We start from the raw sequence: 24,957 nt of genomic DNA, 5'->3' as shown, positions 1-24,957 counted from the left end.
TGTGATCATGGATAAGTTTGAACCTCACTCTAAAAGTCCCAGGTCAGATGTAACCTGGAATCCGGGTCCTATATAATTATGGGGTCTGACACTTCTGGGTCAAAACTACACTTTTGTGACTCATTTTCCGGGTCATTTTGACCCGAAAAAAAGTGTCATTTTGACCCGGGAAAGTGTCAGTTTTGACCCCGGAAAAGTGTCAGGCCTCATAGGATCCGGATTCCGAGTCAAGTCTGACCCTGGGACTATTTAGAGTGTTGGCGTGGACTTAACATTACTTCTTGCCCGCATGAAACACGGTACATTACTGTCTGACATTACGCGATGAGATATTTGCCCCAAAAGAGATACACAATAAAGAATTTTAAAAAGGTAAATATGAGAAATCCGTCTATAACATAAGCAAGGAAGTATGTGATAGGTAAAGTAAACATCACTGCAACATCACAAACTATAGATTGTGATTCCGATTTCCCTAAGGAAACAAAAACCCAGTAACCTGCACACAAGTGCTATGCGCATGCCCCTGCATCCGCATTGTAGATTATCATAACGGCTTTTAATATGGCATCATTTTGGCAAACACGCGCAGTCTAATTTATGCCACACGCTCGCTGGAAGGGACTGGGTCACACTGCTCCCATCCAATCATTAACTAACTACACAAGTATATTTATCATAAAACAATATGGACCTCTCTGATTGCTTTGACGTTATGATTTTTTCAGTGATTTTCGGGACTGATTTTTCTGTCATCATAATTTTTTGTTGTTGTCCTATATATCAAATATTTGAGCATAGTTTTCCAAATTCCTGTAAATTACCTTTATTGAGACATTTCTTTCGTCATAAATTACACCTTATAGGGAGACAAGATAGATTAAGGAGACATTTCAATGTCTCTATAATGTCACAACTCCTATTTAGAGGCAAAACTTTGCCGTCGCAAATAGGCTAGATCGATTGCTCGTGGTCCAAAACATAGATGTACCAAAATTCGTGGGGGTAGGATAAGGTCAAATTGGGGCTAGGGGTCATGAAAAGTTGGAAATGTTTGTCACTGCACTACCCAATGGGAATGTTTTCCTAAGGTACCATTCTCGGTAATTCATAAACGCCCGGTATTATTCAACTGTCCATTTTCAGTAGTGAAATTGTATAAATAGATGTAACAAATTAACCTTTGTAATAACGAGAACCCATCCGTGTAAAAATGTAATTGCAATTAGCCACCGACGATGCTTAGTTTACATTTGATTTCCATTCAAGATTTCAGGTGATGTACTTTCTTATTTACAATCACCGCCAAAACTGCCTTTGCAATGTTTGCTTTCTTCTGCACTCACTAATTTCATTCTTGTAATGCTGCCGCCATCTTTGTGTTGATGGTTGCTGCAAGAGCAAAAACAATATTTCTGCTTTTCTCAATTCTGTTGCAGCAGAGCTCAATGAAAACATTGACTCGGAATGGCTATTCACTGGAAGTCTTTTCATACATTCTGGTCTACGGAATATCCTATACGATAGCACTGCCCGGTTCTATTCACCAGTCTACAACAGCCCACGTTACAAGTGACATTCAGCTAGTCAGTTTGTCAGTAAGTCAGTTAGTCAGATTGGTACAAAGATTAAACTACCGGCCATAAAGCAAGTACTTTTTTTTTTGAAGCACGACGATAGGCCGCTGCTGCACATCAACCTCTTGCTCCTGCCGTACCATGGAATGGCAATGAACTCCATCTATCACCGAGTCAATTCTGGCCGCGCAAAAACCCATTTAGGGCGTCAATGCAATCAATTCCAGAACTGGACTTTAGTGATGAATTCTGTGCACTCTGTCCTTCGTACGTGCGCAGGACTTCGTTTGCTGTTTGATTAGAAACAGCCCCCAAATGAAACGCGATATTATTAGATTCTATTTCAACCCCCTCGCCCGCCATCTTGGATTATCATTCCTCGGTTACATGGGTCGAGTTAAGCGCCTGTAACGGGTGAGCCACGGTCTTCATGAATTTTTGGCATGAAATTTGCAAGCCATGATCAATATTGTCTAATTCTTTTGTCTCCATTTCTGTTTTAATATGTCACTTTCCAGATATTAAACAAATTGAACGGTCATTGCATAGCTACTATGGAACCATTTCGAAATGACGCGTGAGATACATCTATTATTTCAAAAACAGTTTACAGTTTTATCGAGTGTGTCACGTGACCCTTGTTTATTTTCCAATCATCATCTAATATAAATTTCAACTGATAATGCCCTATACCCACTCTGAATCTTTAGCTCATGGAAATATACAGATGGCGATTTATTTTGTACAATTGCAATATTATCATTAGTAGGCTGCATGTCAGTAAGACAATGAATATTACTTTGTTTATGGAAAGCGCGGAGCTTTCAGACGGAACCAAATTACTGAAAGAAAAAGAAATCAAGAAATTTGCTGCGATTGCATACCGACCATGTACCAATGTCATCAACCTACACACATAATTTGCGTCCTTGTAAATTTACATGTACCCTTGACTTACCCTATAGCTTTTTTTAATCAAATGGTCAATGAAGGTGCGTGTTTCTTAAAAAAAAAAAAGCAATTTCATTTCGAAAATGAGATAGGTATGTAATCAAAATTGTCGAATTTCACCATAGTTTTATGTGCTGGCCGTGCTTTTGCGTGCATTTTTGAAATCGTATGCTTTACATGAAACTATGTTCCCCAAATTGTTTAGAGGCGAGGCCAGTGTTGGAGCCGAACTGATTATGAGACAAACACTATTTTCTTGATTGTTTTCGTAAGTAGTTATATTTTACAATATGGTCCGGATATTCAATCCTTCGAATGTAAATTTCTATAAGCCGGTGTTGTTCTGTTTCACAGTTTCGATTTTGGTTGACTCCATGGTCGATTGTGGGGCTAATGACTGACCATTGTCCAATGCTCCATTTGGGCCTTAGCTATTGATTTCTTTGACAGTAATTTATAACCATCCAGATGGGTACTAGTTAACGAATTTCTTTGTTTCTGTGACACCTTTTGAGTATCGAATCTGCGCCACGCTACCACAGATAGATATCATTATGGCTATGGGTTTACGTTTGACGGCATGCGCACTTTGTGTCGTCCGTCCCTCATTTAAGATACAGAATAGTTGTATTTCAATATATGACCCGACATCCGTGTCATTTTAATATATGACCCGGAATCTGGGTCATATTTATATATGACCCGAAATCCGTGTCATATTTATACATGACTCTGGGACATATTTGGCCCGGCGATACTTTTCTGGGTCAAAATGACACATTTGCCGAGGTTTCCGGGTCACGGTCAAAATAATCTGAAAAATTATCCATCTATAGTAAAGGGTCATTTTGACCCTGAAAAGTACCTGGACAAGTATGACCCCCGCCGATTCCGGGTCAAATCTGACCCGGGACTTATAAGAGTGTACAAGAAAATCCAAAACCCTGTATTTTACTGCACTAGAGTGAGGCTTACATGTAGCATGGTTTTCTGAATCAAACGTTTATTATACGGATCAGGCTGATATAGCGCCCCATACCCATTCCGCATGACAGAATAATGTTTGAAATAATAGTGCGCAAAAAGAACTATGATGACTGTACATTGTATACCCTTACCAGGTCTGAATGAGTCAGCACGGAGAAATATCATTGTCGCTGGACACTTAAATAAGATCACTTTGACAATAAATCACAGTACCAATGTCATAGAATAATGTGTATGTTGACGTACGTTGAGCCTTTATAAAATTCTACAAGATAAAATGATTAGGCCTAAGTAAACGCCGTTTATTTCATGTCATATCACATGCGCTCTTTGAGCTAGTCGGTACTATAGCTATATTAATTTGCAAAAAGGGCATGTAATAACAGACAAATATATCCCGCAGATGGTATAGCTCAAAGAATCTTCCCGTGTACATATCCATACCGTGATTAAATTGCTGATTTCGGCCCCTCCTGTCAACACTATCACCCGCCCTTCTGGTGACCGTGTTACACCGCGCGATACAGGAAGCAGAAAGGAGATAGTTCTTCTTTATTTTCCTGTCGCTTTCCTTGCCCCACAAATCATCCAATAATACAGGTCGTGAATAGTGCAGCCAGCCCCGGGCCATGCTTTTTCGGTTATATGCTCGCCCAAGAAATGGGCCCACTAAACGAAGGGGCGGGGCCGCGGCCCCAAAACGGCCGAATCTATTAATTTGCTGGGGAAGGTGAGGGCAGTCGACGCGACTGCACTTTTCTTGATTTTTTTTCTTCTCTTAAATGTCTTATTGACCCCGAGCGATCGGTAACGAATTTTCCCCTTTCGCGCCGTCTTTCGTTCGATTACCTCTTCTCCCTGCACTTGTGACGGAGTGATATGCGTGTTGAAAAAAGTACCGGGTCATGGGGTGTTGATGAGTATGTGTCTTCTCGGTTCACATCTGGAGTCATTTTCTTTTTTGTGAGTGTTTTTTTTTTAATCTGGCGATTGGAACTTATTTTTAAGTTGTCATTTTATATGAAGGAATCATTTGGTATTGCCCATTCGATTTAGGTTATTTTCATATTAAAGACTGGATATCTTTAACTGTTTGGCATTCAACCAATTACATCGAAAACTGCAATAATCTGGATGTCCGTTTCTCATTTTCCCCCCTCTCTTCTCATCTTTGATTTTTAATAAATAAATCTATGACTTAATGAAAGGGCATAATTACTCTCGTCAGATGATTGCTAAACCTACAAAGTCTCATGAGACGACACGAATACTTTTCAGACATTGATTGTACAGGTATTGTGGGAAAAGAGTAACTGACGGCAAACATGCGAATAAAATAAAAACTATTCACGCTACAAAAAAAAAGCGTGCATTGAATTCATATCGCGCATTGATCATCAGTGCAATGATAATAGTGATTGGCCGCATAGACCAAGTCCCTAACTCAATCCTGATCCAGTTAATAAATTATTACATGATCCGTTCCAGACAATGTATCTCCCCCTGGCCGATGTGATCTAACAGCATTACGGAGTGCATCCCGGACTATGGGCAGCCGCGTCGGGCAATAAATTCAATCTTAGCCGTCTACAATCGGCCGGAAATCAAATTGCCGCCGTGATTAAATATCAGGATATTCCATCACACGGGCGATTTGAATGGATGCCAAGGGAAAGCGGATAGAAATAGGCAAATTACGCTGACACTGAATGCAAATGAACGGGAAAAATGATTTACAAATACTTATGCGAGAAATTATAGTAGAAATTCAAGGCAGTGTTGTTTCTGACGTCATATTTTGAAAAATAAACGCCGAAGTTTAACCCAAAGACAGAGTTTATTTTATATTCCTCCAATGATCTTTGGATGAACCGGACCAGCCAGAAAATATTTTCCTTTTATGACGACTATAGCCTGAAGAACTTAAAACGGAAAAAAAACTGTATTATCTTTCGATTTGAATCCTATTTGGCACCTATTTTGCTGCAACACTTTATAGTCGCCGATTGTTTGCTTTATACACCAGTTGGAAACCTTTTTTTACCCTTTAAAAACAAACTGCCGAGTGGATAATGATTGTACCCTGACGTAAATTGATGATGTTTTGTTGGCATGTCATGCAAGTCACCATACTCATCTTCGCGTTTCAAACGGAAATAGTATCTTGACGGTGGCTACTAAAGAACAATATTCAAGTATGGTTGATGAATAAGAGTAATTTTACTGTGAATACTCTTCTTCTTCTTTTTAATATCTTGTAACTCGTATGTTTATATCAGCATGACATATTATAACTGGCCTCAACATTGCACAATATTACTAATATAGGGTTGTGTTGATATCAATATTTTAATACATCAATATGCCCCGCAAATATCAACAACTTTTCAAATGATTTTATGACTAAAGAAAAGGGAATCACTGCGTGATCTGGCAACATTATCGTATTTGATTATTGTTTTAATGTGGATTTGTGTGTGTGATGAATTTCACTTCAATTTTCTCCCATTTTCGTACATTATAGAGACATCGTGGTAAGCCCAAAAAGGGCTCGTTAATTTTGATGTGTGCAGGAAACAGCAATTTCCTATCACTGATTTAAGAACAGATTTTATCAGTGGTAGCCGATAGGCATTTCGTGTGCATTGTGAAAGTATGGCGTTTGTGTACATCGTGCGTTGTATATAATACAGGGTGCATAGTGCGCGTAACATAATTAGCGCGTGAGTGTCTTAGCGAGTTTTTCTACCCAATTTCTCACAACGAATTCTTACACAAGATGGCAAATATTGTGGACATTTAGAGATGCAAAGCCTCGCCCATGCCACACTTGTTCCTGAAAACTGATGAATTAAATCTCTTGGTGATTTGTTTGTTTTCTTTTCGTCGTCTTGGATACTGCAGCCTACCGCAGCGGTCGTTCGCCGTCGTCCCAGCAGTATGGTAGGCCGTCCTTTTTTCCCACTCACATTATTACACTCTTTGCTTATGCCTTCACATTAATTCAGCCATGTAAAATAACAAGCATGAAAAGACAATATTTATTCTTGATCGCTCATTTTTGCTTCGCATTGCTTTCAATCACTTTTTTCTCTCTAAAAAATAATTCACTGCACCAAAACATTGCCTTGTTGTTTCCTAGTGTTTTTGCAAGCTAATGGTAATGTCAAAAACTGTAATACTGGTTGCTTGTGAAATGTATTCCGTGTGCATTTTTAACCCTTCCTGCCTCGTCAGCCAGTGACCCCATTCAGTGATGTTCGATTGTTGTTGCTGTACGTCACTGCAATGTGTAGTTTTGTTGTGATTGTGCATACAGTTTTAACCTGCCAGCCACCTGACTTTGTGTTTTGTTTTTATCTTCATGCACTAGATATCATTGTTATTGTCTCCTTCCTCCATGTTTTCTTTTATTTCTCGAGTTAATTCGTTTTTGTGTGTGCCACGAATGCACTTTTCTTACCTCCACACTCAACAAATACTTCATCTGCCACTTCTGTGACTCCTAAAATCCTTACATTTCAAAGCTTTTTGCCTTTTTTTACATTTTCAAATTTAACCATCACAAGCTGTCATCAGTTCAAGTGTCACTCTTCCTTTCTTAAACAAATTTTGAATGAATATAAATCCATCTATTTACGGATGATCAAATCTTACGCAAATAGAGATATATATAAACAATAACTGGACAAGTGAAATCAGCGGGGTTTTTTTTATCCAAGATTATTCTGAAGGACATATTATAGAGCAAACGAATAGCGCTATTTCATGAAAGTGGTAAGGAGTATTGATATAACTTAACGAACATAACTTAACATTATTAAGTTATGTTCGTTAACGTTCATCAGGTTAAGGAGTCCTCTGAACAGTTTACGCTTCTCTTGAGTAAGTGACCGCGGTGCTTTGGACTCCTTAGTTACTTCTGTTTTTTCCTGCCTCGGATCTTAAAACAAACGCACTTCACTGGATAGGGAACAAAAACAGTGCGGACTTAGAAAATAACACATCCCGATGATTTCGGAAGAAGGGGGGGGGGGGATTTGTACCCTGTCAGGCAACAAAATGTGTAACGTGCCAAAGCGCCTCCGGAAAGTGTCCGGGTGATTACCGAGCGATGGGGGACTCTCAGCGGGCTGAATCCCCGGGGAAAGCCACCTCAAACCCCGGTAGCGGGATCGCTGGCTGCACGCTCGAGCAAAACACACCGCGGTCTCCAATCAACCGTGCATAGGGAATCACTCACATGGCTTGATGGCTCGCGCGAGATAAACGAACAGGGCAAAAGGTTAAAGGGACAGCGTGGGGTGGATGAGGTTTGTTATACCCATCCCTAAAAACATGGTGTCCTGTGCTAATCAGTAGGCCCATTTTAAAAATTTGTTAAAATTACTCGACTTGAGAAAACACACAGAATCTTTACCCACACATACACTTTGCCTTTCATGTTGCTTAATGCAGAGCCTGGTATATTATTTTGTGAAATCATCTTTTTGAGTATCATTTACTTTGAATATTTAGACATTGTCATCAATTTTGTTATTTTATGAATTTTATTTCTGTAGGGAAAAGTTCTGAATCTGACAGACCTCCCTGAAAACATTCAACAACATTCATACTTAAATTTTAAAAAATGGCTTATTCCGACTATACCCGCTTAACGCCACAACATAATCAGTGAAGGTCAGGTACAAGACTGCAGTCATTGACACTGCAGTAATCGTGCAAAATGTTCAGATAGTTTATTTGAATAGGTTACCTGTCGCCGCGGGGATATGTATAAGTTGTTATAAAATAAAGCTTTTCATAACAAATCCAAGTGTCGTACCTCAAGCTTTGATTGTTTTCAATTTTCATATGACATCCATAGCTCGTAAGATATTTCCCCATTTGACAAAAACTCTATTGATCAGTAAAAATTACGCTCCCTGGAAGTCAAAACAACAGCCACCTTTAAGAAATGGGGGAAAGCACCGCGTTTGCCGGAGGCGTTTTTTCGTCAAGTGTAGAGTCAGAGCCCCGGAGCTACACAGCTTGAAAAACACACCTTGCGACTCGGCGCTATTTCGCCCTACCGTGCCGAGACGGCGAAGGGTCCCCTAAGCCTCACGCTGCCTCGCCGCTCCGTATGCTAACCGTGCCGTACCGCGCACGCATGTACACCGCTTAAGGGCAAACTGCATGCATTATTCTTGAGGAATAAACAAAAAATAGTCTGTCCTCATTTCTATTCCCCCTGTTTTATGTCTTTCCGCAAGACCTCGGAAAGGAGCTCTTGTCCTGCATGCAAATGACATTTTAACTTTTGGGGGGTTTCTTTTGTGACAAATTAGATGTGACAATATGTTTTTATGCTATATACGGATCATAAAGTCGGCATGATGGTTTTCGTTTTCGATGATTTTTGTCTAATATTTGCCATGAAAAAAAAAGAACAGACGATTTCTGAAAATATTTATCTTGATATTTCCTTATGGGTTATTCAATAAATTTAGTGTCCACTTCTTTCCTGTCCCTGTTACATCTGACATCTACGATTTTATAATTCTGACGCACTCCTTAATGAAGTCGTCTTCCAAGAGTGATTGTGAATAGCAATCTACCTACCCAACACATTAAGAATCATTGGAAGTCATACTTAATGATACTTGAATGGCAAATAACAAAGTACCAAGGTAACACGGACGGGAAACAAAATGTCATACTTTGGACCCTAATTTTAAAGAATGACCCTTATACATTTCGTTAGTGCAATGTGTGAAAATAAAGTAAAAAAAATATCAGTGAAACAATATTTTGAAAGTTTCATATGCACGGCTTAACATTTTGGATCTCCAATTATTGTTCAAAATTAATATTAAGATGCATGCCTGCATGTTGTACTTAGATTTAAATACGGTTAACGCGGAATGGGAGTTCTTTTCATCATATACCAAATGGAATTTGAAGAAACGAATCCTGTACTTCCCGATATTCTTCATTCATTGATGCACTGTTTTTCCCCCACAGTAGTACAGAGAATCCTGCCCTGTCATGTCAAAACAAAAAGGGGTGAATGCCGAGAAACAACTGTCATTAAGAAAGCACGCTGCTGCAAAACCGTCTACGCATCAGGACCTTTTTTCGCATACAATCTGTCGATCGACAAAGAGAGAATCATCGGCCGTGCTGTCTTGCCAACTTGTATGCCTCACGCTTCACTTAGCTCCCTCACTTTTCCCCCTTACGCGAAAAGGGTCTTGCTTGTATGGCAAGCTGGCACGCTTCCCTTTGTCCCATTGTGTTTCAAAGTCACAACGCCATCTCTCTTCCAAGGTCACGTTCAATTGAAAATGCCGCGGGTTTTTTTCCCCCAGCTCCCTTCTTGCTTGCGCGCTCAGAAAGGACTCACATACACACACAAGAATGATGGTGGGTGAAGTGGAGTTTTTTTTCGCGCGCTCGGTAATGGGGGAGGATGAATGGAGAGGAGATATTTCCTGTTCGATGAAACGAGAGAAAAGAGAAGAGGGGAAATACAGTGATGGTTTGCATCCGCTGCGGATGACAAGAGATGCTATAGAAATGGTCGATATTTCAGTGCAGTTCATTCCAGGACAAAATAAAAGTAAAAAAAAAAAATAATGATAAAAACTGTGGATTTTAATTTCTCAATGCTTGGCTAGAGGTGCTCCTCTTTAAGTATTTGACATACTCGTTGAATACTTGAATTCAATTCTCTCTCGTGATGCATTAAATCCAAGGATTAAAACCTTCCACAAATATAAATAACACGTATTACATCTCAGACACAAGCTTATAACGCAAATTATTAACACTTAAAAACAAAATTACCGGTAATCCGCTAGTGGGGCTGTAATTTGATTTTCAAGATATTTTGTATGATGTATTGTGGACGCATGTCGGTAGAAGCCTATTTTTACTCTTTTCATTCGTTTAACACAAATCATGTGCTCTTGGTAAACAATGCCTGGCATTTCATGCACTCTGACGTCAGGGTACATGACCAATATGGCGCGCGGTTGACGCATGGGCGGATTGGTGCGAAATTCTATACCATATGGACAATTTTTTGCCGAGTATTTTGCTGTCATGCACCGTTTACAATGGTAACAGCATTATGTAGTGCTTTCTCTGTCTGTTGTTTGCATGGACTAATTTAAAGGGACATTCTGTCAGTGTGAATGTCATGTGTTTGTATAGCATGTGCTAAATCTATGCTCTTCCATCACGTTTACTTCCCTTCCTCTTGACATTTCTATTATCAGCCTTTTCCAACTCATTTCACTCCTTTAACCTTGCATGTTCATACGCGTTACTGAGCATCCCATCACTCGAGCATGTTATTCTTCCGCTGCCTTCCGTTTATGCACATCGCATTTCAATGTAAACAGAGTGCTATAATTCGAAGTTTCAAGGACGATGTCAACGGGGAAAATAGCTCAAGTTGGAAAAAAATCGTAAAGGTTGAAGGGGCTAGGTTTTCTCCTTGCTTCTGTCTGAGAGAGTGCCCTTGTTTTGCCTCGACAAAGATTCTGTTAAGACTGTAACGTTGGGCGCTCTAACTTGAAACTAGAGCTTGAAGTCCTTTAGTTGCTTTCAAAAGGTCAACATCATGATCCCTTTATTCAATGTAGGGCCTACATAATAACAGTTGAAAATGAACCTGAATTGTCACCAACCTCGATTGGATGTTATGATTTTTACTCACAAAAATACTGCTTCGGAAATTGTCTTACGAATCATCTGTGAAGCGGCCATAAGCAATTAACATCATTTGGGGCTTGTGGCTCGATATTGCAAAACTTCCGGGTCAGATTTGACATGGAATCTAGGTTTTACTTGACCTGATTCGTTTCAGGGTCATTTTCTGGGTCATATTGAGCATGAAAAAAGGCAAAAGTGTCATGTGGACTCAGGAGAGTGTCATTATGACCCTGAATGTGTCAGGTCAAAATACCACCCGGATTCCGGTTCAATTTCAGACCGGGGACTTTTTAGAGTGTAAGCCAATTTTTGTTCTTAGCAGCTCCACGAAGTTGGCCGTGGAAGTCATTTTGCATTCCATCTTCTTGCCCCCTTTACGCAGCCGGGGTTCCGTACATGCACCGCATTCTCCACGAGGGGGCGACCACCAACGGCCTGCATGAGAAGCGGAAACAGAGGAGGATTCGGACCACCTTCACCAGCGCGCAGCTCAAAGAACTGGAGAAGGCGTTCCAGGAGACCCACTACCCTGACATCTACAAGAGAGAGGAGCTGGCGCTCAAGACCGACCTGACGGAGGCAAGAGTACAGGTGAGTGTGGGTCTACAACAGGGGCGTGGCCAGAACAGTTTGAAGGGGGATGGGCTGGATATCATCTGGATATCATCACTATAGGGCGCTGTTATCTGAGCAGACGATCTGGGACACGATTAGGCACGATTTTGCCTACATGACGACAATTTTGCCGACGAAGTTGATCAGGGAGGGGGTGTATTCATCAGCCCCACTCTCGAGATACGGCAAGAGCAAGTTCGATAAGGGAACCACTGGTTTACCCGTAGTTGTATCATGACGCATGTTGCGCCTGCGCATTATTTCAAAGCTCCAAGTCTATGGTCGAACAACTAAAAGCACTCGATTTCAGTTCAAACAAGTTGTTTTCTTTATATTTCCCATTTATATTCCAAATAGTTTAAGCAGTTTCCCAAGAACGCTTTGTTAAAGCTCCTTTATCGGTCTTTTTTCTACTTTGTTTCTGCAGTCGATCTTTCTTCCCCTATATTTTTCTATTTTCTTTCTCGCTCATCTTCTTTCGCTCCATCAATTTCCTTTTCTTCACGTGTCCCTTAATGGATCTCAGTGTTGTGGTAGTCCCCTCCACCCCTGACGCGCAGTTTTTCTCAAGCATTGTCAGCCGCGATGACGGATTGAGTTTCGTTCTCGCGAGGAAGGGAATCGACTGACTTTTCTCTCTCCACCGCTTTTTACAAATTACCGGTCCTCTCTCTTCTTGCCCATACAAGACCCGCTGTTTGTTTTGTGTCGCAGCGTCCAACAAGATGTGTAGGCGCATGGACTCTTAGAAAACGGCACACACAATCGCGGATGATGGCATTTGCCCATCTTGGCGAGTGTACTGTTTGATTGATTTAGGGCAAAAGCTTTTTTTGCGGCGAGGAAGGGAGAGTGTTTGCCTTTGACGGAGAGACGTGAACTGGGGGAAGTTGCCCGGCCGGTTACCCGTCCCTATAAAAACACAATTTGCGCTCCGGGGAGAAATAGAAAACACGGACTTTGACACCGTTTTAACCGCCGCACAAAACGACACAGTCATTTCTTTTGGTTAAGATAGATTTATTTGTCGTTTCATTTCATCCGATCAAAACAAATGTTTAAATGTCATTCCACACAATTTTTGCAAAGCAATAATTTATAACAATTTTAAGACCGACTTCATACTCAAAGATTAATCAAAACGGTCACATGATAGGTTGTAAAATTGTTATTTTTGGTTGAGGCCTTAAACTATGTATTTCTTGAAGTAAGGAGCACACTTGTGAATCAAAGGTATAGTTTCAGATTTCCTTCGATGAAATTCTATCGTATCTTCATGTGCATTCGAAAGACTTGTCAGTTCTTGTTGCCAAAAATGTTCCTCGTAGTATACGAACCGGGCCATATGAACTTTTTGGGTGAATGCTTCGAAGGCCAGGCGTGTCCATCCTCATCTACGCTGGGGTTTTTCCTTGGTCGTGTATTTTGATATTTTGCGGGCTTTTTTTTCAACTCCCAACGTACGTGACATTCTCCTCGACAGCGACGACGATCGGCCAGAATTCACCGCGATCGTAGTGGGCTTTGATTGCCGCGTAAGGGCCCGCGCTCACGGCCCACTCTGCCGGGACTAGAAATGCCCTTTACACTCCCCAAGCAAAGAGCTGCAATAAGAAAAAGCACTGCAAATCGAAATGGGCTGAGATTTTAATTTCGAAAAGAACACATCTGAGGTGAAAGCCGGGAACCCCTAGAAAGTCGGCAACGCGAACACAATACGCGAATCGTGAGGAGTGTAGACATTGGAGTATATTGATGCGGAGTGGGGAGGAAAATTTAGGGTACGGGAGGTCGAACGACATACGCCTATTACTATCATCTCATGCAATATTGATGGAATCAACAGAATGATTCCCTTCGAAGCTTCACTACCGAAAAACCACTCAACACAAGTATCTAAGCTTAGACAAAACAATCATGCACAAAGACAGATTTCTAATATGTGTTTTTGTGTACAGCGTCGCATGCTAAACGTGCATAGGGTAATCAATAATTATTATTGGCAATTAGAGTTGAGTCTTTCCGCATGTTGCGGAATCGACAGCATTCTGGTTTTTGTTTTAACTTTCCTGTAAGAAATCCCCCCTGCCTACACCCATCCCGCCTGCCGCCCCATGCCTCAGCTCCAACCTTCAGACGTATATGCCGATAGATGCCATGCCTATTTATGTCCCATTAACTACCGATACAACTTATATGACGACTGCGGCGTTTAGGCCCGGCCATTCTTCCGCGTCTTCTCAATTTTTCCACACCAAAGTCGGAAATGAAATAAACATCAATTGGAGGTTTTTCCCTATTGAATGAAAACAACCACATGATTTGATTTGATTTCGCGACCGGTGGGACAAAACACAATGCTTCGCCGGAAGAAAAGTAATTTATGATGCTCTTTTTTTCACCGGGAAAGCGGGAGTCTTTTCCATCTTTTGTTTGGTAGACGACAAAAAAAAAGAGGAAGAAAATATCTTGCCGCCAAAAACAGCCAATCATTTTCCGGCGCGAAATTGAGTTTAAGTGACAAAAGACCCACAATGGTTTCTAAATGAAGCAACGGCTCGCCGTGCGGCGATGCGGTTCTTCTCTAGATTGCTCCCAGAAAATTAACCAGGAAATCAGGACAAACCCCCGTCAGTAATATTATTGTGATGACCACAGTAAAAAAAAAAAAAAAAAAAAAAAAGAGTGAATCACTTTTTTACATTGGCATGGTAATGTCATTAAAACTTGTGCTATTTGAAGTTATTCTGGAGTTTGTTTTTGAATTGACACATAGGTATGGTTTCAGAACCGAAGGGCTAAATTCCGCAAGACGGAGCGAGCCAACACCGCTGCCGCCAATGCAACAAACAACAACAACACTACTACAAACAACAGCAACCGCAACAGCAGCAACAGCAACGACAGCACAACCAACAGCACTACCAACGACACAACGGGTGGCACACAACAGGGTAACCACGGTAGCGGCCAGACGGGTGGGCAGACCACAGCGCAGACGGGGGTGAAGAGCGTAAGCGGCGCCACGCCCACCAAGAAGAGGAAAGGCGATGAAGCCTCGCCGGTTATCACCACAAACGGCAGTGTCTCCACCGCTGCACCCACAGGTACGATGTCACGCGTCATGTCATTGGCTATAAACCTGTACACGTCAATGCGTAATATTTGTTTCGTCTCTTGCCATTTGTTCGACTCTGTCACGTGTCTCTCCTGGATATGCAAAACTGCTTCTCTTTTGTGTGCATTTCTGTGCGCGAAGTAAGTATTTCTTGCAAACCGATATCTAAACGTTTGCAAAAATATTTCGCTTGGAAACCTCACCCTTTTGAGTCGATGAGGCCGCCCGGTGGAAAATTTAAACAGAAGATAGTTAGGCTCACACCCAATGTGGTAAAGTGTGCCATTCACTTTGAGCAACATTTTTTCCATAATTTGGCGAGACTTGGTGTTGGAAAAATTTGCCATCGAAATTTAACTTGGCGTTAGAAAGTTGCACATGCTTTTTAACCAAAATTTCGTACAAGTGAATTGACTAATTCAACAAAACATTCTGAACATTGTAACAGTCATGCATATAATTTGTAAATAAATTATAAAATAATGTCAAGTAATGATCGAAAAGCAAAGAACAAGTAATACAATATTAATTTTCACATTGACTCTCGTTTCTGGCTATGAGATCACAAATTGTAAATGAAGCCTTTAACCAACATGCCGTTTATCATAAATTTTTATAATCCTATCACTGTCTGCCGGCGACCGGCTTAAGAATGTCGAGTGTCCCTAACGGAAAACCGCTCCAAAACATGATTCGCCATTACATTCACAATTACCAGGTTTCAGCCAAATGGATCACCGACCAGAATGCATGTTTGAGAGAGAGAGATACGGAGACGGGGCAAATACCTGCACCAATGATTTGATTTTGTCTCCAGGAACGAAGAGATAGAGGGGGAAAAAAGCTAATAAAACAACCGTGGCGGCGGCCCTGGGGTATACAGCCTACAAGTCATCGTCAAAGGATATGCACTCATATCCCAATCTCCATTAATATAAGTTAGGAGCTATTAGGAATCGTGGCGGTCTCCGGGAAATATTTGATAAGGCGATCGGTAGTAATTGCATAATAAGATTCACCGCGTGCAATGCAGCGCGCGGGACCCAGCGGAGAACGGGACACAAGTATACCGGGGAGATGAGTCAAACCGTACGGTAGAGATGACCCCAGCAGAACACGCTGTCTGTGTGTAAGGCCAGCTTGATTACTGCCGGCTGCCTGGCGCTACGGGGGAAAAGAAATAGCATTACTCAGACACCGGCACTTAAATATTTGTCCGGCGGATATTAAAATATCAAGGTCTCCAAATTCTTATTTTGACCATTGAGAATTCACGAATCTTAAACGTCCCCAAATTATTTTCCATCCCATTGAATGTGGGTTGTTTTTTTAATAAGATATACAACCAAACAAATTTACTACGGTATAATACCTTGTCCAACAACTGTATCAGTAAATTCAAATTGTTTTCATATGCCTAAAACAATAGGGTTCTTAAAAACACTACAAACAACAAATTAATAGGGAAATTTGTTTTTTTAATTAAAGCCTCCTCACACTCAATGAAAAGTTCAGAAAATATCGAAAATGTTCTTGATTTCAGCTAAATTTCAAAACCTGGTTCCTCGTTAAAAATACAAACGTCCGAAACCGCTGTCCTCAATGCTGGCATTTGTTTATAAATCACTATAGTGTTGCCCAAAATCGATCAGATTCATTCCTTTACAATGAAATTTGCTGGGTCTTTTTTCCCCAAGAGGAACGATCATAATTCTTAACCGAATTATACATTTTCTCAGGGAGAGAGAGAAAATACAAATTGAATACCTTTTATTTTCGAACGCACCTATACGCGTTTTCTTTGTACGATACCTGAGCATAAAAAAATATTGCAAATTGCATACACATTTACCGCAATATCGCTCTCAGCTTTTATCAAATTTGAAATTATTTCCAGCGCGAGCGAAGATTTTCCCCCCTCTTGTTGAGTGCGCGTGTGCTTCGACCCAAACAATAACTCAGCCAGAAACGGCTTTAAAAAATCAGCCGGAAATATCGAAGCTTTCCACAACAAGAGCCTCGCATGAAGCATATATAGGGGCTGATTCCTGCTACACAAATGGAGCTAGGATTCGATTATAAAGCACGGCATATAGCACTAGAACCTCTTTCTAATTTATTTTTTCATGTCAAACGTAAAGTATATGGAACCCGCAGATGCAATTATCCATGCGAAGTGCAGCGTGTGAACACTGCCCCATCCCCCCCCCCCTTCCCCTGGTTTTTAAAAAGGACTGTGCCATAGAAAAATGGAGGCTGTGTGAAAAATCGGAGGGCTCCTGAAACTGGTGAAAGATGACTTGTAAAGGAGATTGAAATGAACGAGATGTATCACAGCTATATAGATTCAGTTCAATTCAATATGAAAATTCATTTCCATTAGCCAATTTTTTTCCCCGGTAAAACAATGTCATCACTATGCATGTAGAAGTAATAGATAATGATAGAAGAGATTAGAATTCGGAAAAGATAAAATACATTAAAATTAAAGATTTAGTGTATACACTCGGCACAAAACCTTTAAAGATGATTTCAAATCAAATCATAGACCCCTTGCAATTGACGTCACTTTGAGGGCAGGTCTTTGTTCATCTGTGATAGGCATGAGTAGACACTTTCTACTTGCATTGTCACTGAATGTAAATAACAAAAGCTGCCCTCAGTGAGGGTGGACTGTGCAAGGTGTCTATTGCACTACATCATCCTTATAGTATAAAATGATGAACGGATTGCACCAATATTGTTGCATGCCGCTGTTGGAAACCAGGGTAACGTGTAACATTACGAAAACATTAGACGCAGTTCAAATGTCACTTGATTACATCCATTCACGGACGCGCATCTATCCATCCGATCATCGTCGTTTTCATGTTTCCTTCTTTTTCCCCTGTCCGTGATTATTCCCCCACTAAAAAAACCCGGAGCCGCAAATTCATTACATTATTACGGTCGTAATTTATTACCGTGCCGATCAACTGTAAGGCGGCGGGCCTCTCGCACGCACACGGCCCGGCGTCGAGCGTGCCTCGCCCGCTATACGGCGCGGTCGAGCTGATACCCGTAGCATTTAACCCCTTAATGACGATGCTCACAACATGCTTTGTGATCAAGGAAGCCAAAGAATTTCCGATTGCATGCACAAGATGACTTCTCAAACTAATGCATGTTGAGGTGACATATTTTGTCATTTTCTTGAAATTTGTTCCAATGGGTAACCCTGCCCGCAGTTTGATCGAGTATACAACAGTATACTCATCCATATCAGATTAGTTTGTTTGCAAAGTTATTAAAGGCACATTTCATGTTTCTCAGTTTTCTTGATATTTAATTTGAGCACAGAATTTGTTAATTAAAATGTTTAATTCCCGGCAATGTGTTTGAAAAATCTACAAATTTCGAAGAGGGTTTTTTTCGCGGAAGGACTAAATTCACTTAAACTTTCGAGATCGCGTGTTGCATAAAATATCAAACTTTACTCTACAAGAATGCACATTTTTTTCCTCTCGGAATTCCGATCCTGCTGTACTCTCTAATTAATTCCTTCGTCTCGTCTTATCTAACGGATTATAAACAGTCCCGAACAAATCCAGCGCTTCAAGAAATATTGTCCCGTAAAATCGCTTACACGGCCACTTGCACAAAGTCCCAGGCAGGCTTTAAGTATTAAGAATTGATAAGCCTTGTCACTACTGTTTTTTCCCCGCGCTTTTCAATTCCCCCAACGTCCTGTGTAGCGCCGTAAGGATTATCCGTATTTGCCACGCATGACCCATTTTTGTCTTCGGATTTCATCACAATATTCTCTGTTTGTTTTTGTTGTTTTTTCTGGAATAATATCTTGGGTCTTGAGGTTTTTCCTCACAAGTCTTGGTATTAATTTGAGACATGTTTGCACTTCCTTCCGCGCCATTAATTTTGTGCGATACTCCACTGAAGAGTAGGGCGAAGAGTTGTGGCAGGCGCGCATGTTTTGGAGAATTGATTTTCAAGGGCAAGCAACCATCCGGCAGAGGGCGGTGTATACGTTAAATGGAGCACTTCGTGCATACTGGACGATTTCACGATGGTATCCCTAAGGATGTGAAAATCATCGTATTGTTGCATTTTTCGTTCCAAGGTGCAAACATGACATTTAATCACCAACGAATTATTATTGGGTTCAATGCAAAGTATGGGTTGGCTACGCAGTTTGACGTCCAATAGATCATTTGCACAAGCGCTGAGGATAATTATGTATGATTGATCAAACTCAGTGACAGTTGAACTACAAAGTGTCTACGCATGCGTTTCACAGAGCAAAGACCTGTCTTCTGTGAGGGCGCTCTATGCAGGAGGTCAATATTTTTGTTTGTGCTTTATTTCAGTCAGGCATACTGATTTTAGTGACTCAATAAAACGGAAATGGTACATTTTTATATTTTTCCTCCTTGTGGTTTCCAGGTTTAACCAGCACACCTAGCGGGGTCAGCACCACCACTCCCCTGACCACGCCCTGGACTGGCACCACGTCCACCACCCAGGCAATCCACGGTCCCTACTCCACAATCTTCCCGACTCTGCCTCATGTAAGTCACGCTCAGATCAAGTCCTCGCACATGAAGGGACCGTCTCACCCCTCGCTATTTCCCCTCAACTATTGACTGCTCTCACCTGGATCTGATAGGCCGCATTGAGGACACCTCCAATAGAACACACGAAGGGACCGTTTCGCTTCTCGCTATCCCCCTCAACTATTGACTGCTCTCTTCTAGGTCAGATAGGCCGCATACGCGCACCGAGGACACCTCCGGATAGAGCACACGAAGGGACCGTCCCACGCCTCGCTATTCCCCTAAAACTAATTGACTGCTATCTTCCGGGTCTGATAGGCCACATTTAGGGCAACTCTACGTCATACCGACAGGCAACCAAAACACTTAAGCATCTTTTGCGGGTTATCTTGCCTATATTAAACAGTTTGTGTCGACACTTTCAACCACTCATATTTAAAGAGATATGCATGGAGTGCAGAAGAGAACAGTTAGCCGGATGGAGGTATCACGTGACCACAACATCCAATTCTGTGTAAACCGAAAGGACTACATAGCCGCCATCTTGTGTATGAAGTCGATATAAGCCATTTTGTGAATGGCTGTTTTGGTACTGTAACATCTCATAGGCCTAAGCCCTTTCTATCTTCAGATAGCTCGTCTTCATCTGCACTTCAAATAGCGGTAATAAAACATGTTCTGTCAGTAGCGGACAAAATCATCGCTTTCATCAACTCGGTGATGGAAAATAGGTCTGGAGCCCAGACATTTCTTTACCCTGCGTGTATCAACATGCGGTAACTTGTGGTGTGCAGGACGAGTATACTGTACAGAGGAGGGTGACGCAATTAAACGTCGATTTTATCTACCTTCAATAGTTATTTTGTATAAATAGAGGTAAATACTTTGTGCAATGTTACCATTTAAAAACAATCCAGGTTGTTCCGTTTTACTTTATTATGTTTTAAGTTAACACTCACACAAACTTGCCAAAAAAGTACTTATTTGTTTCAAACAGTGCCAAAAATGTGAAATATCTATAGGAACTTAGAAAATGTGTACCTCGTAGTTAGATTCATGTTTCGTTTGATATGATGCGATTCAGTTCACGCAAACTGCACTCTTTCTTGCATACAGATACAAATTTTCAGCACTTCATGTGGTATAGCCGTTTAAAAAAAAGAAGTACACTAAATATGGGTAAACAAAAATATCCAAAGTCATTGGGAAAAAAGTCTTTTTAGTTCGAATTGAAAAATCAGCAACTTGAAATTTTGATTTGCTTTTTTTGTTTTGGGTTTTTAGCTAAGTGTTTGCTAAGAAAATTAAGCTTTTAGATTTGTTATTTATCATTTTCATTATGAGGTCAATGATATATGATGACAGTCTATGGCCTGGTACTGTGATGTATAAACAGTGCGAAAAGTCCTTATGATTTATATCAAAATTTTATTTTATCAAAATTTATATCAACTTAATCGTTGAAAAGCCATAGTAAATCTATTCGCTATGGATAATCGCACTACTTGCCAAAATTGCTGAAGCTTTATCCCCCACAGTAGGGGAGTCACGTGATATTACGTTGTAATGTCTAGCCAATCGGCTTCTCTGTACAGAAACATTTGATGGAGCGAACCGTGTAAAGAAAGTCTCCAGAGGGATACTGAAATCGACAATGCAAAAATGATCGACTGTAATTGACAACAAGGTTTTTCCAAAGTACGTATAGGATCTGACACTCGCTCAACTTTCATTTTACTTTGACGTAAGGTGTTTCGGGAGAAACATCATTTTAAAAACCAGAGGTTTCTTGTTATTCCAGAATTGCCATAGACTTTTTCAGAGAGTGTTTTGGAAAGTGGTTATGTCATCCCCCGGCCTCGGAGTCTTCACACTGCCCGCGGTGCTCCAACCGGCCCGATCAGATTGACATATAATGAATTTTAATTGGACAGTTCATTCAACTCGCTTTGAAACTACACCTTTAATCCTCGGGCGTCCAAGACCCTACGGCGCAGCACTTTAGCCGCTGATTAAAAAAAAATACAAGTGGCAACGACCGAGGAATCATGGCTGTTGTCTCAACTCCGCTTTGATATATCCTGCCATTTTTCTTTTCACTGGATATCGGGCTTTGTTGATTTTATTTATCGAAATTTGCTTGTAATTTTTCATGATAGTTTTAATAACCTTTGACAACGCGAGTGTGGTTGACGAAATATGACCAAAAAATATGAAAAAGATATTTGTTTTCCGACCGTTTATACAAGAATAACAATACATTGCAAAATAGATGGAGTGTGTACATTGCACCATTGCATCAATGGTGAAAGTTTCTTTTTCCGTGGTATTATGGAAGATATAGTCGATCGGCAGTGTGAATTTCTGTAACCTACTCATATGTTTTTTATAAAATGACTGCAAGAAGTTAACAAGTTCGAAAGTATACGGCGTAAGGTTCTGGCCTCAATGCACATGCATGGGTGGGTTGTAGTAAAGTTTTCACCAGACGCAGCCTTTACATGAAATTCATAGGCAATTGAAATATGGGTACACTAACCAAAATGAAGTCCTTAGGCTAATGGATTAATTTCAAGTGGTATTTTCATATTTATCAGGGATTTTTTGTTGTTGTCTAGGGAGATGACAACCATATCGGATGTTGGAGTCAATTTAGCTTAAAATGGACCTTGGGGATACGCAGTGTATCGGATGATGATCGCTGCTGAGTGATATCAGATCCTGTGTTGTTTAAGAGAGTTGCACTTGGGCACTGATACTTTTCACTTTAGGGTGAGAGGGTGCCATTCAATTTCACCTTTTTGTGGCCTACCTTTGTATTTTATGTTTTGATATAATCTGCTTCTTATACATGGACATTTACTGTAAAACAATCTATAGCACTGCATAATTTACACCCATGGACAAGTCTTTTGCTGAGTGAGACCGTCAAATTGAGCTAGTTCAGCATGCTCATCACGACAGTCGTACCACATCCACAGCTGTATCACATGCCCGCGTTTTACACACCGACCCGTACAAATGAGTATTCATTGATACGGCAGATTTGTATCGCACGACTCGAGTATATTAGGAATCTTTAAAGAAGGAGTTTATCATTCTGATGTAATGAACAAACTGTCCAGCGGCGATTTTCTCGCTGAGTGTATGCAATCCCCGTAACCCAACACGCCGAGCTAGCCTTCGCGCCATTATCGTCCCGGCACAATGAGACATTGAACCGGCCCGTGTCGACTGCCAATATGCAGACGATACGAGACTCCGTGTGTTATTTTGCTCCTTCTTCGTGCGATTTTCCCGCCAAAATGTATCCACCGGCGATTTGTGTATTTTTCCTGCCATGGAGACCGAAAATTGCCGAGACACGCAGTCAATTGATCCACTGACTTAAGGGCTAGTAAATTAAGGTAATGAAGTTTGGCGGTGATGAGCCGCTAAATTGCCGGCGGGGGGAACATTGTACATTTATTTCATTTGATTTCCATGTTCATTTTCTGCACCTTTTTCTACACTCGCAGTTTATTAATAATAATACAACTAAGAAAAAAGCTCGGGGACATTACGTGCAATGTGAAGTATGATTAAGTGATTTTGATGCGATGTTATTCATTTTACTAAAACAGAAGCCACGGGTTATTTCAGGGGTAAAATGGCCGCATTAGGCCTATATGACATTCAAAAGTTGATGTAAATATCAAAATGAGCTTTAGGATTTTTTTTTTATTTTGTTGAAAAAATAAATATTATCTAAAACAAATATTGTGGGCCATGTGTAGGTTTATTGATTAATGTAAAACGGAACTACTTTTGCTGAGTGCACATTGTGTTGGCCCATGGTAAGTCTAGAAAGATGGAAAATGTATCACGTGATGAGACAAAACATCAACCAGAGTGTTCCGGATTTCTCTGTGCAATGGGTCAATGATTAGTAACTACATTCGATACATGGGGACATTGTAAAGATTTTTCGTCTGCACCAAATATTTGTTAACTTTTATAACTCCAAACTTGTTCCGAATTTTGTGTTTATCGCCATACAATAGTGTGGCAAATACAGTTATTGTGTGCTTAACCCATCCACTGCATTATTTGTATATAATTCGTACGTTTGAGGGTTAATTAAAAAAACGTGTACCATAGGATGATGTATAATTAGACTGGTTGAAGTTTGTGCTGATGGATCTGACAATTTTTGCAGATTTTAGAGATGTTTTAAAAGTTCTGTTCATTTTGGGTCAAATTGCAAGACGATGTGACATAATTTATGTGATTGATTAAAAACCAACAATGCATTCGTGCAATTGGCACCAGCATCAACTTTGTGTGAACGTATTTTTCTTCAAACTTGCAGTTGTTGTTTTCTTGTTCAATTTGATATAGGGGTATTTTCAAATAGGGGTATTTTGTTGCATATCGTGCATGCAGGCCCGTCGCCAGCCCTGAGCATCGGGGGGGGGGGGGGCATATATCAACTAGGGGGGCCCGCTACCATAAAAAAAACAACAACAACATATGTATGGCTTTTGCCGTTGGGGGCAAAGTGCTCGCGATCGCCAAGGGGGGCCCGGCCCCACAAGGCCCCCCTTCCTTGTCGACGGGCCTGCGTGCATGGTGTCAACAAAAGCATTATTGTTTTAATCCGTTAACCCGTGATCACGCCTCAGACTTACCTTTGTTGCATGTGCATAGTTCTCTAAAAAGGTACAGCGGAGGGCCAGGGGAGGAGCAGATTTCGTGAAGTCGTCGACCAAGTTTTTGTTAGTAGTCGTAGAATAGAGCGCCCTCATGCAGGAACAAAGTGTTCATGACCGATTACCGCCAAAAACTCTGTAACTTTAAATAGGGGTCCTACTAAAGCGCGTCAACAAGCGTCAACAAGCCTCAACAAGCCTCAACGGTCGTCAACGAGCATCAACAAATTTTGTATAGGCTTTTGAATATTAAAAACAGCTTTATATGGTAGAAAAAGCAATAAAGAACATCTTCTGCATATCAATTAAAGTTAAAATTATTTTAAAACTTGGTTTTTTGAATGCGAAATGTACGACGAATTTGTCGATAAAAGTTGGCCGCCATCTTGTTTATGTGTAGCTAGCCGTACTACGCATGGGTGAAGTGTACAGAGCCATACTACGCATGCGCGAAGTCTACAGCGCCATCCAAACAAGATGGCGGCCAACTTTTATCGACAAATTCGTCGTACATTTCGCGTTCAAAAAAACAAGTTTTAAAATAATTTTAACTTAAATTGATATGCAGAAGATGTTCTTTATTGCTTTTTCTACCATATCAAGCTGTTTTTAATGTTCAAAAGCCTATACAAAATGTGTTGACGCTCGTTGACGACCTTGAGGCTTGTTGACGCTTGTTGACGCTTGTTGACGCGCTTTAGTAGGACCGGTAAAGGGCGACCTCTAAAGTCTGAAGAAGTCCATGTGCACTCGGGTATCAGACT

General features: G+C 40.8%; 1 protein-coding gene across 1 annotated transcript in view; it reads left to right on the top strand.

The window, feature by feature from the left end:
* The window catches only part of LOC119729064 (paired mesoderm homeobox protein 2B-like), a 34,170-nt gene extending 10,363 nt beyond the window's left edge, over nt 1–23,807 (top strand). Inside the window, exons 2-5 of the mRNA XM_038201567.1 lie at nt 6,420–6,458; nt 11,602–11,810; nt 14,611–14,941; nt 19,393–23,807. Of these exons, the coding sequence (XP_038057495.1) occupies nt 6,420–6,458; nt 11,602–11,810; nt 14,611–14,941; nt 19,393–19,592 (779 nt within the window). The 3' untranslated portion in view covers nt 19,593–23,807. The remainder of the gene's footprint in view (nt 1–6,419; nt 6,459–11,601; nt 11,811–14,610; nt 14,942–19,392) is intronic.
* Nucleotides 23,808–24,957: the final 1,150 nt, after the last annotated feature.

Source organism: Patiria miniata, unplaced genomic scaffold, assembly GCF_015706575.1.
Source record: "Patiria miniata isolate m_02_andy unplaced genomic scaffold, ASM1570657v1 HiC_scaffold_20, whole genome shotgun sequence".
Lineage (NCBI taxonomy): Eukaryota > Metazoa > Echinodermata > Asteroidea > Valvatida > Asterinidae > Patiria > Patiria miniata.
The sequence above is the reverse complement of the archived record's forward strand: the minus strand, read 5'-3'. Positions and strand labels throughout refer to the sequence as shown.